The sequence below is a fragment of the Lissotriton helveticus genome, chromosome 6 (assembly GCF_964261635.1).
Source record: "Lissotriton helveticus chromosome 6, aLisHel1.1, whole genome shotgun sequence".
In the NCBI taxonomy this organism is placed as follows: Eukaryota; Metazoa; Chordata; class Amphibia; order Caudata; family Salamandridae; genus Lissotriton; species Lissotriton helveticus.
The window spans coordinates 1,467,069,820-1,467,085,022 of NC_136067.1; the positions used below are offsets into that span (position 1 = coordinate 1,467,069,820).

At 46.0% G+C, this 15,203-nt stretch overlaps 1 protein-coding gene across 1 annotated transcript in view; it reads left to right on the top strand.

Moving 5' to 3' along the window:
* The window catches only part of RIOX1 (ribosomal oxygenase 1), a 268,462-nt gene that overhangs the window by 226,637 nt on the left and 26,622 nt on the right, over nt 1–15,203 (top strand). Inside the window, exon 13 of the mRNA XM_078649274.1 lies at nt 13,944–14,043. Within this exon, the coding sequence (XP_078505400.1) occupies nt 13,944–14,043 (100 nt within the window). The remainder of the gene's footprint in view (nt 1–13,943; nt 14,044–15,203) is intronic.

Sequence of the window (15,203 nt, forward strand, 5' to 3'; positions counted from 1 at the left end):
TGGATTCTTGGGGGACACCTATGCCTACTCAGGAGGGTCTGCGACAGCTTATAAAATTAAATAATATTAACCGATTAATAGGGTGTAAATAAATAAAAGAAACAAAATAGAAATGTAAAAAAATTGTAAATGTGAATTTAGAGGCTGAAAATTAAGTTGGTATCCTCATATCCATTAGTGGAAGCAGAGCAAGTCTGAAACAGCATTTAGTATGGATGGTGAGCAGCCTCAATTGAATTTAGAAAGCTCCAACCTTTCCAAGTAAATTATATTACATTTTTAATGTGTATATTTGTTTTTGAAGTAAGTGAAATATTTCATTCATTTGTATATTTGTTTGATGAATGCTTGTTTCCATATTTTTATGTATTGTTTTGTGCTTCAGATCATTGAAATTGCTTATGCTACGGTCCCCGGATTCCAATAATAATTTAGTGGTGGTCCCTGAACTCCAGTAATGATTAATTGGGGGTCCAGAGCAGTCACAATGTTAGGACCATTACTGTACCCCATTTCGGTATGGACTACTGTTACCACCCATGGGGTGGATAGCTATCAAAGATTCTGGTACTCCACGCCTTGCTTTATGCATATGCCGTTTTTTGACCATCAGCAATATCATCCTGCTCTGCATAATCCAGAATGATGAAGGTATTGGCTTAATCTCCCTCACCTTTATTTTCATTTGTTGTCATGAAATCAAGTTGGGGCTTTCAAAGACGGCTGTACCCCTAGTGCACCTACAAGTCCATTTATTTTTAATTAATGCTGGAATTATTTTACCCCAGCAGCTTAATCTCTTGAGATATTGGCATGGATATCCAAGTTATGGCTTAATTTAAATTTGTCACAGATCAAATGGCTAGTCACCTATAAACTCAACAGCCCAGACAGCAGCCTACCACACTCATCGTCATGTTTTCCACCAACTTGAAACACGAAAGTGACCAGAGTTGAATTGCAGAGGAAGATGGCCGCTTCCCAAAGCGGTTCCTGTTGCCCACCGCACTAATCCCCTGACATCTGGTAAAAACATCTGTTAGTGTTCATCAAAGAAAGTTGTTGAGTGTACCTGAGACGCTGGGGATACTGACTGTGTCTTTCAGAGCAGTCCTCTGACACTCTGATTCTGTGACCAGCAGTAGGGCCTGTACGGCGTGGTGAGGCCCGCTTGGAGTAACCCTAGGTTGCGGGGTGGGAAGACGCTAGGAGACGGTAGAGAGATAATATAGCGAAGTGTAACCGGGCAGTGTGCACAGCAGATGGGGACAGAGGAGGAGCCTTCATACGGGCACGAGGCATAGAGAGCAGCGCCTGGGGAAAGTGCCTGGTGAGTTGGGAGCCTAAGGCTTAAATTGGGCCAGCTGCTGTGTGGTGACTGCAGCTGCGACCGGCTCCATGCACTGCATTACCGGGGGCACGAGCTCACTTAAAGGCCCCCAATAGATTACAAGGTGGGCACAACAAGGCACGCGCCGCCCCTCATCTCAGGTGACTGTGGCGTTGAATAGGTCTCTCGTGCAGGGCCACAGCGGGTGCCACCCGGCCTCGCTGCATGACTCGGTGGCTGCTGTGATTCCTCCCTGCACACCACAGGGGACACGCTGGCTGATCGCGAGTGACTCAGTGGTCCCCCGACGGTAGCACCTTCCATAAAGTCCTAGAGGACAAGTGAGGATAACTATTGAGGGGCAGTTCTGGTCTGGGCCCCCTAATCTAAATATTGACACTTTCTGCTTGGGAGCAGGTTGCCAGGTGAGGTGTCCTGGCTGAGGTGTTCCTGCATTGAGGTGCTCCTGCATTGAGGTGTTGATGCTTCGCCCCTGGTCTCTGCTGAGTGACGCGTTGGTACTGCTGCCATGCACGAGAGGTGGTCACCCCAAGTTTGTTGGAGCACGACTGGCGGTGAGGGTCCTTTGAGTACCCCATAAGAAGAGACAATACCTGAGGATGCTGGCGATGCGTTGCAGCAGGAGAAGCTACCTAGGGGTTCATGGGGCGGCAAAAGGAAACCCGACAAACCCCAAGTGATTATCCAATCTCTGGCAGCAACTACTGAGGTGGCTTCCACACCTCTGCCCCGCTCCCTGGGTCTCCAGCATATCAAGGCCAGACAAGTGGCTATCCAGGTTGAAAAGACAGTAATGACCGGCAGCAGTGAGGCCCGCACTGCTCATCACAACGGGATGGACAAGTTTACGCAGCCAAAATCTTCCACAACTGCCTTGATGACGGAGGGTCAGCAACTTCCTTCCAAGACTGCTTTCAGACTAAGTAGACCCCTACCCTTAAGGATGTAATGGCAGCGATACAGGGCATTCGGACAGCTCTAAAGGGCAAAATAGGCTCTGTCCCCACCAAAGTCACATTGATGCACTCTGACCTACACACCATGGGTTCGCATGCTCGCTTTCCTCTTTATCTCTGCACTGGTGTTGGAGCCGATGGCGCTCTGGATAAGAGGTGAACCTTTGTTTAGGGGTTTGAAAAGGTCTGCAGGTAAAGAGGACAGCATTTCCCTCTATGCAGATGACATCCTGCTATATGTCGCTGACTCAAATTCTACTCTGGACAGAATATTATACATCTTTATGTTGTAGATATTCTGGATACACCATCAACTGTAACAAATTGCTGATCTATGTCCTGCATGGGGCTACACCGCAATCCCTAGAGAGTGCAGAGCATGGTTGGTGTTTCAATTGGGGTCTCTAGTTGGCAAAGGTATGCACCTTGCCCAAGTAGGGGCACTTGCTTCTAGTCAGGATGATGGAGTTACCCACTCTAGATCACCCCTGCTCATCCCCTTGGTAGCTTGGCACAAGCGACAGGTTTAGCCCAAAGGCAATGTGAAAAGTATTTTCACCCAATGCACAGTAACACAGTGAAAACACCACAGAAGCGACACCACACCAGTTTAGAAAAATAAGTAATATGTTATCTAAATTACGACAAGATCAAAAATGACAAAAAATCCAACATACGTTTTATCAAAATATCACTCTTTTAAATAGGAAATGTCAGTGCAAAGAGGGGACCCATTCATGAAAGAGAGAGCAGAGAAATATTCACTCCGATCGCTGTTATGTGGTTCAAGGGCCGTTCCACGGCAGCCCTACAGTTCTTGTTGCAACCCCTCCTTGCTGCGCCACAAGAGCTCCTCTTGTTAACTAGAGCAGGGCCCTGGATAGGGTTACGGGAGCAGATGCATGTCCGGCTTCACTCTGCTCGAGCACCAGGCAATGACTGGGCCTCTGAAGGCCCTCGGTCGCAGCAGTGCTCCGTCCGGGTGCAAGGCTGTCGTCCCTCACAGCGGCAGTCAATGACGCTGTATGTCCTTTTCAGCACTGGAGCAGGCAGGGTGGGGCTGGGCTCCATCCGCAGCCTGCACGGTGCATGCTTCGGCAACAACGGGACGCACTCCGGTTCTTCCAGACTTTAAGCACCCTCTTGAGCCCTGCACGGCGGTTGCTCCTGCAACACGGGGACTCCCTCAGGGTTCTTTCCTCCCTGTCCAAGCACAGACCATGCAAGCAGCTGTCACCCGGCTATGCTGGGGAAGCCCACTTGAAGTTTCCGTAGCTCGAGCACGGCCCACACCAGCAAGGTGCTTTCAACACCACACACGCTGGTGCAGTGGCCCAACTTCCGGCACAACACATGCTTGTACAGTGGCTCCGCACACCCTTCCTCAGTGCCGATGGGGCTGCAGTGGTAAATCTGCAAGTTGACCTCGGGGAAGACTTAGTTGTTCCCGAGTCTTCCACAACAGGAGGCAAGCACACACAAGTCCTTGGAGATCTTCTCAAGCAGGATACCACAGCAAGGTAAAAAGATTCAGGCTTTGCCCACAGATTGAAACTACAACTGCAGGTCAACCCACCCCTCACACAGAATAGGTAGTGCTCCTCACACAGCTCTTCTGCATTTCTTCTTGAAAGGGGTTTCCTGTTTCCAGAAGATATCTAAAGTTCTGGGGTTTTAGCTCTTATATTTATGCCCCCATTTTCTCCTTGTAGTCTTTGTTTCATTAGTCTTTGAGCTCAGTAAAATCAGTTCTGTCCTCCCTGGTCCAGCTTCATTACAGGAGGTGGAGACAGCATTGTGCAGAGCGCACACAGTCGTTTCAGGTGCTAGTGAAAACTCTGCCCACCACTCTAAATGTAGTTTGGCTATTAGTCACCTAGGAAAGGCAGGACACACCTCACCTCCCTTGTGTATGTCTACAGTGAATGCACACCCCCTGCTCCTGTCTTTCAAAACCAGATGGTGAATATACAAACAGGCAGAGGCACACAATAGTTAAACAAGAAAATTCTCACTTTCTGAAAGTGGTATTTTCAAACAACTAATTTCAAAACCACCTTTACTAAAAGGGGTTTTATTAAAATCTAAGTTCAGAGAGCCTAAACTCAATCCCTCCATCTTTTCCCAATGGAAACTTGCACTTGTAAGATGGCACAAGGTAGCCCCCATGTTAACCTATTGGACAGCCAGCCTTTCAATAGTGAAAATGAAATACACAGTATTTCACTTTGAGGAAATGTAAAACACACCAGCACTTGTCCTACCTTTCACATACACTGCACCCGGCCCATGGGGTCCCTTGGGCCGGGCGCAGTGTATGTGAAAGGTAGGACAAGTGCTGGTGTGTTTTACATTTCCTCAAAGTGAAATACTGTGTATTTCATTTTCACTATTGAAAGGCTGGCTGTCCAAGAAATGGGAAGGTTAGAGCCTGGCATATGGGTGCACTTGGCCGGTCAACATGCGAGTTTAAAAACTGTGTGTGCAGACACTACAGTGGCAGGTCTGGGGCACATGTACAGGGCTACACAGGTGGATGGCACAACCAGTGCTGCAAGCCCACTCATAGCATTTGTTCTTCATGCCCTGGCACACTTAGTGCACTTTTCTAGGGACTTACCAGTAAATCAAATATGTCAATCATTGATAACCAATAATAATCACAGTTTAACCAGTGAGCACTTGTACTTTGACACTGATAAGCAGTAGCAAAGTGCCCAAAGCGTCTAAGCCAGCAAAAACGAAATCCAGCACACAATCCAAAAATACAGGCGGAGAGACAAAGGGAAACCACGCCAAGGATGCCAAGTCTAACAGGTGGTCATGGAGGGATTCCGCTATCTGTGAATCTATATCACCAGAGACCCCGATGCCTTTTACGAGTTTAATCTTTAGCCCCCACCTGCGTCTGCTAAGTGATATCCAGCACTGGAGAACTCTGCCCCTATTGTTGTTAGGAAAAGCATCTCTCTTTAAAATGATGGATCTGCTCCACTTTCTTTACGTACTCCAAAATACACCATACCCAGACTGGCCATCATACTTTCAAGCAGTGGACACTGTAACGCTCGCACAACTCGGGGATGGGGACTCCCCTAGAATATCCTTTCTGAAACTGACATGGGGCTTGTAACACAGCGGGATAGCACTCCTAGCTCCTCAGAAATATTATTGGGCGGACCAACTCATTACCGTCAATCATTGAGTTCATCTTGCAGAGAAAGAGAAAGCTTACAAAATAGATAGGCACAATGTGCAGCCTGTGGACTACCTTGGAAGAATCTATGAGAGGGAGGCGTACGACTCATTCCCAACTCCGACTTCTGTTACACTTCAAGTAAAGCACACTGCACTGATAGTGCTGGGTTGGTGGGGTAGGATCACCCGCGCTACCCCGCCTTGGGATACAGAGAAATTGGACACCCTGGCCAAACAATATGGCTTTGACAAATGGGACTTAATTGGCCTGTCAACAGTGGGGGACTTGTGGGCACATGTGGAGACAATATCCTTTACAGACCTTCAGAGGGATTAACAGTTAGCATAAATAGAGGCATATCGCTACCTGCAGATCAACTACGCCATACACAAAGCATTACCAAAGGGAGAGGATCTCCCTGAATCCTCCCCACTGGAAGATAGGCTATTGGATGAATACATGGGGAGAAAAGCAATTTCACTAACTTACGGCAAACTGTTAAATAACTCCCCAGATTTTTTGACCAAACTCAGAGAAAGCTGGCAGTGCGACCTAGGGAGTCTGGAAGATGATGAATGGCCGGAGGCAATTGCATCCCCAAGGGAGATGGCTATACGCTCACTATTCCGACCAGTGCACTTAAAATGTTACACAGGTCTTACTATGCCTGCATAACAAGGGTTAAAATGAGCAGGGCTGATTCTGTGCTGTGCCCCAGGGAATGAGGTCGGGAGGGAGCACTCTTTAATGTGGTATGGGACTGTTTGGCACTCCAGAATTATTGGGGCGTAGTGACAGCCTAGCTCATGAGGGTTTACGGGGGTGACATGTCGCCATCAGCAAAGAGGTGCCTCTTAAATATTTGGGATATAACAGACCTGAATAGTAGAGAACACTTCTAAGTGACGCTGGGTTTTATTTTGGCCAAATGTAACATATCCCGGATGTGGAGGGCTACATCAACTCCGACCCTGAAGGAGTTGAAAAAAAGACTTCAATTGGTGTATGCACACGGAAAAGGTGGTTTATGAAAGCAGAGGTTGCCCACATAAATGGAACAAAATCGGGGGGGGGAATGGAATGAATTTAGGGGAATGTTGTGTGCTCCTATTGAACGAGTTATTCCTATTGCGCTGTATTAAAAGTTCCTGGATCATATGGCTGAGGTGTTCAATGTTGTTGGGGAGGCGGGGAAACTGAGTACCTGAAGACCTGGGGTACTTGCTCATCGTTGTACTGTGTCTCAGTGCCTAGTAATAGGATACTTACTTTCATCGCAATGTTGTTTTCTCTACTTAAAGGATTTTTAAAGTGACCAGAGTCTTTCCTGCCACAGATTATTTTTGGTTGGTGGTAAATACTATCAGGCTTTTCATAACAGCATATAGTGTTTGTCATTCAGGCTCTCTGCAGCTTTACCTGGCTGCCCTTGGCATGGATGATGAAGGTCCTTTTAGTGTTGAACTTAATTTTTGTTGGTGCTATAAAGGAGAGGAAGCTTTGGCCTCTTCCCTTTTATTTTGTCTGACAAGAGATCATGAATACTTTCAGCGACAAACCAAAGTCTTTGGAAGCCGTTATCCTCGATTGTTCAGTGCTCTTAAGACCTTGAACCTTAGAAATGCCATTATAGACCACGGCACGTGAAGCCTGTACAGTTACCACTGTGTTCAGTTCAGCTGTCTCCTGATGTGTCCTGATGTTAGGTTGCCGAATCACTTATGAACTTAGATTTTATTTATTTTTTTATTTTATTTTTGAGGCTTATAAAGCGCACGGCTACCCCCAGTGGGGGTGTCCCGGCGCTGTAGACTGCACGCTAGAAAGGAAAGGCATACTTATGCAGCGGAGAATAACCAGGTCTTCAGTCGGCTGCGAAAAAGTGATTCAGACGGAGTGAACCTCAGGTCTAGAGGAAAGTTGTTCCAGAGTTTGGCCGTCATAACTGTAAAAGCTCTGCCGCTCATTCTGGAGCGACGGAACCGAGGAACTATAATACGACGTAGATTGTTAGACCGTAGGGATCTGACAGATTGGGAGAGTACAAGTCTCTTTCGTAGGTATCCTGGTCCTGACCCATTAAGGGCCCGAAAGGCCAGAGTCAGCATCTTAAACTGGATGCGACTGGAGATAGGGAGCCAGTGTAGCTCTTTGCGGTAGGATGCAACCGACTGACGGTAGGGGATATTGCCAATCAGCCTCGCCGCCGCGTTCTGAACGATCTGTAGTCGTTCAATTTGATACAGAGGGGCCCCAGCGTAGAGACTGTTGCCATAATCCAAGTGAGATGTTATTAAAGCATGAGTAACCGTTCTGCGGGCATCCACGGGCAGAAATGGGAAAATCTTTCTCATCATGCGTAGTTTCCAAAAACAGGATGCCTGAAAACCTTGTTTATTTGGGTTTTACACGAGAGGGCATCGTCAAACTGAAAGCCCAAATTGCGAACAGTTTGAACAGGAATAGGAGGGGGATTGAGCAGAGTCGGCCACCACAAAGTAGGAGGTATTGAGATTTTTTGATTAAAAAACAAGACCTCAGTCTTATCGGTGTTGAGCCTAAGATGGTTAGCAGTCATCCAGGAGCATATTTCGCCAAGACAGTGTTGAAAGCTGACGAAGCTGGAGTCAGAGTGATCTCTGAAAGAAAACATTAGCTGTGTATCATCAGCATAAGAGATCACTCTGACCCCCCACGACTCAACCACCTTAGCCAAAGGGGCCAAATAGACATTGAAAAACAATGGGCTCAACGCAGAGCCCTGCGGAACTCCACAGACCAGGGGCTTACTCTCAGATTGAAATGGTCTAAGGAGTACCCTCTGCGTTCGTCCTTTAAGAAAGGAGCTGATCCACGACAAAGCGGGACCACCCAATCCAATCTGCTCTAAGCGATCCAATAGTATCTTATGGGACACCGTATCGAAAGCGGCAGATAGGTCGAGGAGGACCAACATGGCCTCCTCGCCCCTATCCACACACTCTCGAATGGTCTCGGAGACCTCCAGGAGCGCCGTCTCAGTACTGAAACCAGTTCTGAAACCCGACTGGGAATCGTGTAGTAAAGAATTGGTCTCCAAGTAGTCCGCAAGTTGTAATTGTACGGCCTTTTCCAAGACCTTCGCTGGTTTAGGAAGGAGGGAGATAGGGCGGTAGTTACAAAATTGCGCCGGGTCCGCATCCATCTTCTTCAAGATGGGGACTAGCATGGCCTCCTTCCAAGCCGTTGGAAATTGGCCCAAATGTAGTGCGGAGTTCCAGATAGAAATGAGAGGTTCGATCAGAAGGGGAGCTAGGCTACCCATGACCTTGGGCGGGACCGTGTCTAAAGGGGAACCAGATTTGCACTGAGTGAGCAATTTAAGTGCAGACTCAGTGGTGAGATCCTTAAAAGCTACCAATGATGGTGAGGTATAATCCTTGTTCTTAACAGTAAAAGGGGATAGTACAGATGTTAGGGCAGATGGGAAGGAGGAAGTGATTTTCTCAATTTTGTCTTGGAAGTAATCAGACAAACCATTACATAAGGTCTGGCTAGAGAGGTTCTGGGGTGTCATAGCGGGAGGTTTGACAAAGTCTTTTACAATATTAAAAAGAGTTTTAGCAGAATTTTCTGCGTTTTTAATTTGTAAGGCAAAAAATTCTCTCATTGTGGACTTTTTTAGTTTGATAAAATTCTTTAAAGCAGCTTTGTAAATACTTTTTGCTTCTGGATCATAGAAGAGTCGCCAGCTGCGTTCTAATTTTTTACAGCGGCTTTTTTCCTCACGCAAGACTGGAGAAAACCACGGGGCGGAAGGGCGAGATCTTGCAGAGGAGATTGGCAGTAAAGGGGCAGTGGCCTCAATGGCAGATAATAAGGCTGAGTTGAACTGGGCAACACTTGCATCAATGTCATCTGTAAGTGAATCCAAGGGGCACGAGAAAACAGGCTTTAAAGCAGTGCAGTTGACTTTATGCCATTTTCTCCTGTAATCCCTACCATGTTCCACCGGGCTCGGTACAGGCGGAAACATGATATCGAACGGGAGAAGGTAATGGTCGGACCAGGTAAGGGGAAGAGAAGGGTGAACTATGGTACCGGGGAGGTTTGAAAAAATTAAATCTAGAGTGTGGCCCGCAATATGCGTTGGGCCCTGAATCAATTGAGACAACCTCAGGCTCTGCAGGGTGTCTAATAGTTGAGTAGCCTGGGAGCACGAGGGATCTTCAGCGTGCAGGTTGAAATCATCTAGTACTATCAAGTGCGGTTGTTTAAGGGACAGGTCCGCTATAAGATGTACAAGCTGCGTTAATGAGGAGGCTGAAGCACTGGGGGGATTATACACTAGAATGCCGGTCAAAAAGACAGCAGCTGAGTCTGAAATGGTGAAATACATGGCTTCAATCAGCCCAATATTAGAAAGTCTTTTTATAGTCAGTCGCAAATGAGATTTCAAAATGATGGCAAAGCCCCCCTCCGCCCCCCCGTTTTTCCTTCTCGGTTAATACCCATGAAAAGGTAATCAGGGGGGGTGGCTAAATGGATGTCCGGATTAGAGGTATCTTTTATCCAAGATTTTGTGAGGAACAGTATATCCCATCCATGAGAGACCAGTAAAGTCCAGATTTCGCTCGCATGGCGTGGGAGCGTGCGACAGTTGACCAATCCTGCCCTCAGTATTAATGGGGAACGTGTGCGGTTGATTGAGGTGGCAGATGAAAGAACATATACACCCCAAGGAGGAATAGTCAGACCACAGTGTGGGCAATTAAAAGTGCGACCCTCCAGAAAACTCGGTGGGCAACGAGCAAGCGGTGAGCAGGTGCCATAACTTAATTGTACAAGCTGTTCTCTGGTCCAGCTAATAGAGCCCGTGTTGATAAAATGGGCAGGGAGACTGGCCCTGGGCCCGGGACGGGCGCAGACGGGCTTGCCTGCGCGCCATCGGCGCGTCCGCTGCGCGGACGGGTAGTCAGTCAATTTTTACACATAGCGAGGAGGGTGGGAGTCGTCCAAGAGCTGGACCGCTACCCTGCCTTCCCGTAATATGGCGGCGGCTATTCTCTGAGTACCGGCGTCAGCACCTCAATTCGGCTGCGCCGGTAAGCAATGTAGTGAGGGAGACCCTGGAGGCGACGTGAATCTCACCTTCAAAGGTCGTATTGCCACAAAATTAAAATTGCACCGGGTAAAATATTTACACTTTTTAAAATAATGTCAGCAAAAATCAAGTACTCTGATTATTAAAGGAGGGAAAGAGAAGATCGCCCCCGGCTTCCGCCTCAGGGGAAAGAAAGCTGTAGTCTGCAAGCAGACCGGAGAATCAGCCTTTAAGTAATGCGGGAGGGCGGGAGTCGTCCAAGAGCTGGACCGCTACCCTGCCTTCCCGTAATATGGCAGCGGCTATTCTCTGCGTACCGGCGTCAGCACCTCAATTCGGCTGCGCCATTAGATGAACATAAAAAAAACTCATAGCTTAAAAGAATGAAGAGCCATCTTTGAAGTTCTTTTTTTTAAGGTTTGTGTGTATATGGTCAGTTATCTGCAAAATAAAGTAAGAGTAGTTGCAGGTTTATGAGCAGCTAAGGTTAGTAATTTGTTTTTATCCAGGTTCTTTCTTATTCCTTCTCCAATTGCTCTGGAGCTATATTTTAACTGTAATATCACAGCTGTACTTACTAACGGTTGTATTTATATAGTGAACCATGGATCAGTTGCACTAGTGCCATTAGCAAACCAGGAATGTGTATTTTGTACACCAACTGCAGTGCGACCTAAAGGCATTATCAAATGATATTCCTTGATTGACCACAAATGCAGGGTTGGAGCTCATCAAAGTACTGCAGACATCCGTATCTGCATTCCCTTTCCCAAATGAGAAATATATTTGTATTTCAAGAAAAATATATATATATTTTAAACAGCAGGTATCCAATAGAAGCTCAGGTGATAGTCCTCTGGACCTCAGCCTGCCCCTCCGGAGGAGGTTAACCCGATTTCCAAAAGGGAAGCTACCTTAATGAAACTTCAACTTTGCAAATCAGGATCACTTCAACTCTGGGGTGGATAACTGGTAACTGATCAGCGCAGCGGCAATTGCAGCCACAAACATCCCTTACAACTTTCAAAAAGAAGGGGAAGTCGCATTTCATGTCCTCTCTTATTTGCAATTCAGTATGGTTGCAAAACACTTTTGGGAGTCAGAAATATTTCCCAACATTCACATGGACTCTTGTATGTTGTGAAAACCATGTCATTTTACCAATTGCAGAGTTTGCTACTGAAAAACAGCTTTGTATATCTGGCCCCGTATTATTGAGAATTTCTAGTTTTTTGGTTGTTTTTAGGTCTCGTGACCTATCAATGCGCATGAGCATTGAGCGGAGCGAGAATTCAAGTGCTCAAAATACTCGTCAAACCAAGGGTTTTTTGGTGCGGTTTTCTTCGAGTTCACGTGACCAAACAAGCACGCGCATCAGCCTCCCTCCCTTCCTCCTAATTGCATTTTTTCACGGCCGCCACCACATCAAAGGGCTTCTCCCAGCGTGCGCTCTGCGGCTTCTCCTCCCCTAATTATTCATGGCTGGCCGGCCGTACTTTCAGTTTCCCGCCCGCTCATCTTCTCGCTTGCTCCCTTTACTAACAAGCATTTACTAACAAAGTCTTGAAAGTCTGCTTTAACAGCGTGCGCATCAAATACGGCTTTATTTGTGTTTTTTTACTAACAAAGTCTAAAGTCTGCTTTAACAGCGTGCGCATCAAATACGGCTTTATTTGTGTTTTTTTACTAACAAAGTCTTGAAAGTTTGCTTTAACAGCGTGCGCATCAAATACGGCTTTATTTGTGTTTTCTTTTACCAAGTGTCAAGAGACAAGAAATAAAAGTCTTGAAAGTCTGCTTTAACAGCGTGCGCATCAAATACGGCTTTATTTGTGTTTTCTTTTACCAAGTGTCAAGAGACAAGAAATAAAAGTCTTGAAAGTCTGCTTTAACAGCGTGCGCATCAAATACGGCTTTATTTGTGTTTTCTTTTACCAAGTGTCAAGAGACAAAATAAAAAGTGGCGTCTTTCTGGTGCCATAGCTGAGTAAGCAACGTGTGCACGGAGCAATGCCATTTCAGAAATGGAAGTGTGCTTTAAGGGAGTGTGCTTCAAATACAGCTTTAGTTCATTTTTTTTTTTACTAGGTTTCAGAGCAGCATTCCCAATTTGTCAAACGCAGTCTACTCGCTCATAGGCAATGTCCACTAATTCTCTCCATTCTCTTTTTGTGGGTCACACACAATTGTTCCCTGCGCTTGCTTTTTGCCATGCGTACTTTTAACACTCCCCCCTCCCAACACATCTTAATACAGTCCGCAATCAGTGCATACTGCACACACTCAGTGCACACAGACATAACTCACAGTGCACACAGCACTCACTCAGTGCACACAGCTCTCACTCACCCTGCACACAGGCCTCACTCACACAGCAAACAGGCGTTACTCAATGCAAGCAGCCCTCACTCAGTGCACACAGCCCTCACTCACAGTGCACACAGCCCTCACTCACAGTGCACACAGCACTCACTCACAATCCACACAGGCCTCACTCAGTGCACTCAGCCTTCTATCACACTGCATACAGTCCGCACTCAGTGCATACTGTACACACTCATTGCATACTGCACACACTTAGTGCACACTGCCCTAACTCACAGTGCACACAGCACTCACTCAGTGCACACAGCACGCACTCACTGCACACAACACTCACTCGCACTGCACACAGGGATCACTCACACTGCTAACAGGCGTTACTCAGTGCAAGCAGCCCTCAATCAGTGCACACAGCACTCACTCACACTGCACACAGGCCTCACTCACACTGCACACACCGATAAGGCTGCAAGGAGAGGTTGTTACCGAAAGTATAATAAAACAAGCATTTGCAATGCAATAGGTCTCGCATTTGCGAGAGTTGGAGCTATTGGCATTGTACATGACACTGCCTTTTATTCATTTGTTTTGAAAACCTTGATAAACACACACTTTGTACGTATAGTCCTTGCTTACGAGAAGCAAAGCTTGCAGTAAAGGAGACTACCCGCCTTGCTACTCATAAGCAAGGACTACAAGTACAAAGTGCTTGTTTAGGCACAGCTTGCAGGTTTTCAAACGCATAAATAAAAGGCATTGTCATTTACAATGCCAATAGCTCAAACTCTCGCAAATGCGAGACCTATTGCATTGCAAATGCTTGTTTTACAGACTATTAGCCAGTAGACTTGATTTCGTTTTGTCGACCCCATCCATGTATCTGTGACGGGTGCAAAACTGTCTCACCTGCATTGCGGTTATGATGTGAAGTTGATTCTCAAAATATTTTCTTTGCACTGTTATAACTTAGTCAAGATTTGTTTTACAGTTTGCACGGTAAATGAATTATAACATTGTCTTTTTACTTTTTAGGTTATGCAGTGAAGCTGATTATTGTAGGTTGTATTACACTACCGACAACTCAAGGGTATACCACCAGGAGGAGCCAAAGTACATTGAAGTAGACCTACAGGTATTGTACAGTTGACTGGATTTGTTTTTGCTGGTTCTGTGTTGCATTACTGTATGTTTGCTTTCTAGGAGACCCTGTCTTTGATAAAAGAGCGGGATGAGGTAAATTCTACTGATTATAATTCAGAAATACTGAAACATGTTAACTATAGCATCTCAACATCTAGTAGTGAAGGTTTGGCCGCAGACAGATGGCAATTCCATAGAAAACTAGATCGCTGTTAGTTGCAGATTAATTTGGCACAATAGTTGACATTTAGAAAGTCAGTACAGACAAGGCAGTGTATATCCCAGCTTACCTGGCTACATAGAAAACCAGGATTGAAGTGGCGATCCCAGACGTATGGTCTGTTGAAGTATTGAAATGACAGGCAAACTGATTGGAAAAGCATTCAGGATTTAAATGTCTTTTTCCACTGCTCTTGTCAGTAAATGAAAAATCCGATGTAAGTATCTCGTAGCTTTCCATGGAGTCTGTCCTTTGGTAGCTGAGCTGAACATCAGTTATTGTAGTGTGCCTTTCAGTGGGATCAGAATAACGCAAGACTGTAGTTGCATGCATCTCAAGTCTTGTTAGTAGGCAGTCCCACGCAGTTGGGCAAATCACAAACCCTGGACTGGGTGAGGTAGCTTTGGCTCTTGAAAAGTGCACACACTCTGAGAATCAAAGAGTGTATGTTGTTCACTATACAAGAGTTACTCATCCATCTATATTTTAACCAACACCAAAATAAGTGCAGACAGTTGTCTGCAGTGCTTTGAAGAATAGCTAATAAAGAAACTCTGAATTTATTGAGAAAGTCACTGGCAATATGCTACATATGTTTGTAGATCGTATGTTATGTTAATGATTATTTAATGAAGCACAAGGTCATCAAAGGTGTCATGGCGCTGTATACTGAGAGGAAACAAACTGCTAAGTTGCTGAGGCTGAGCAGAAACGATTCCTTGAGGGCCTGCCTAAAGAGCCAGATTTTCAGGTATTTTCTAAATTTAGAAACATTAATATCCAAGCGGAAGTACAGTGGAAGGGAGTTCCACAGTACAGGGGCCATAACCGAGAAAGTTCGACTTCCCATTCTTCCCCTTCTATTATTAGAAGTAAGTAGGAGATTCAAGACCAGCAAACCTGAATAAAGATCTTGACAATTATTTACCTAT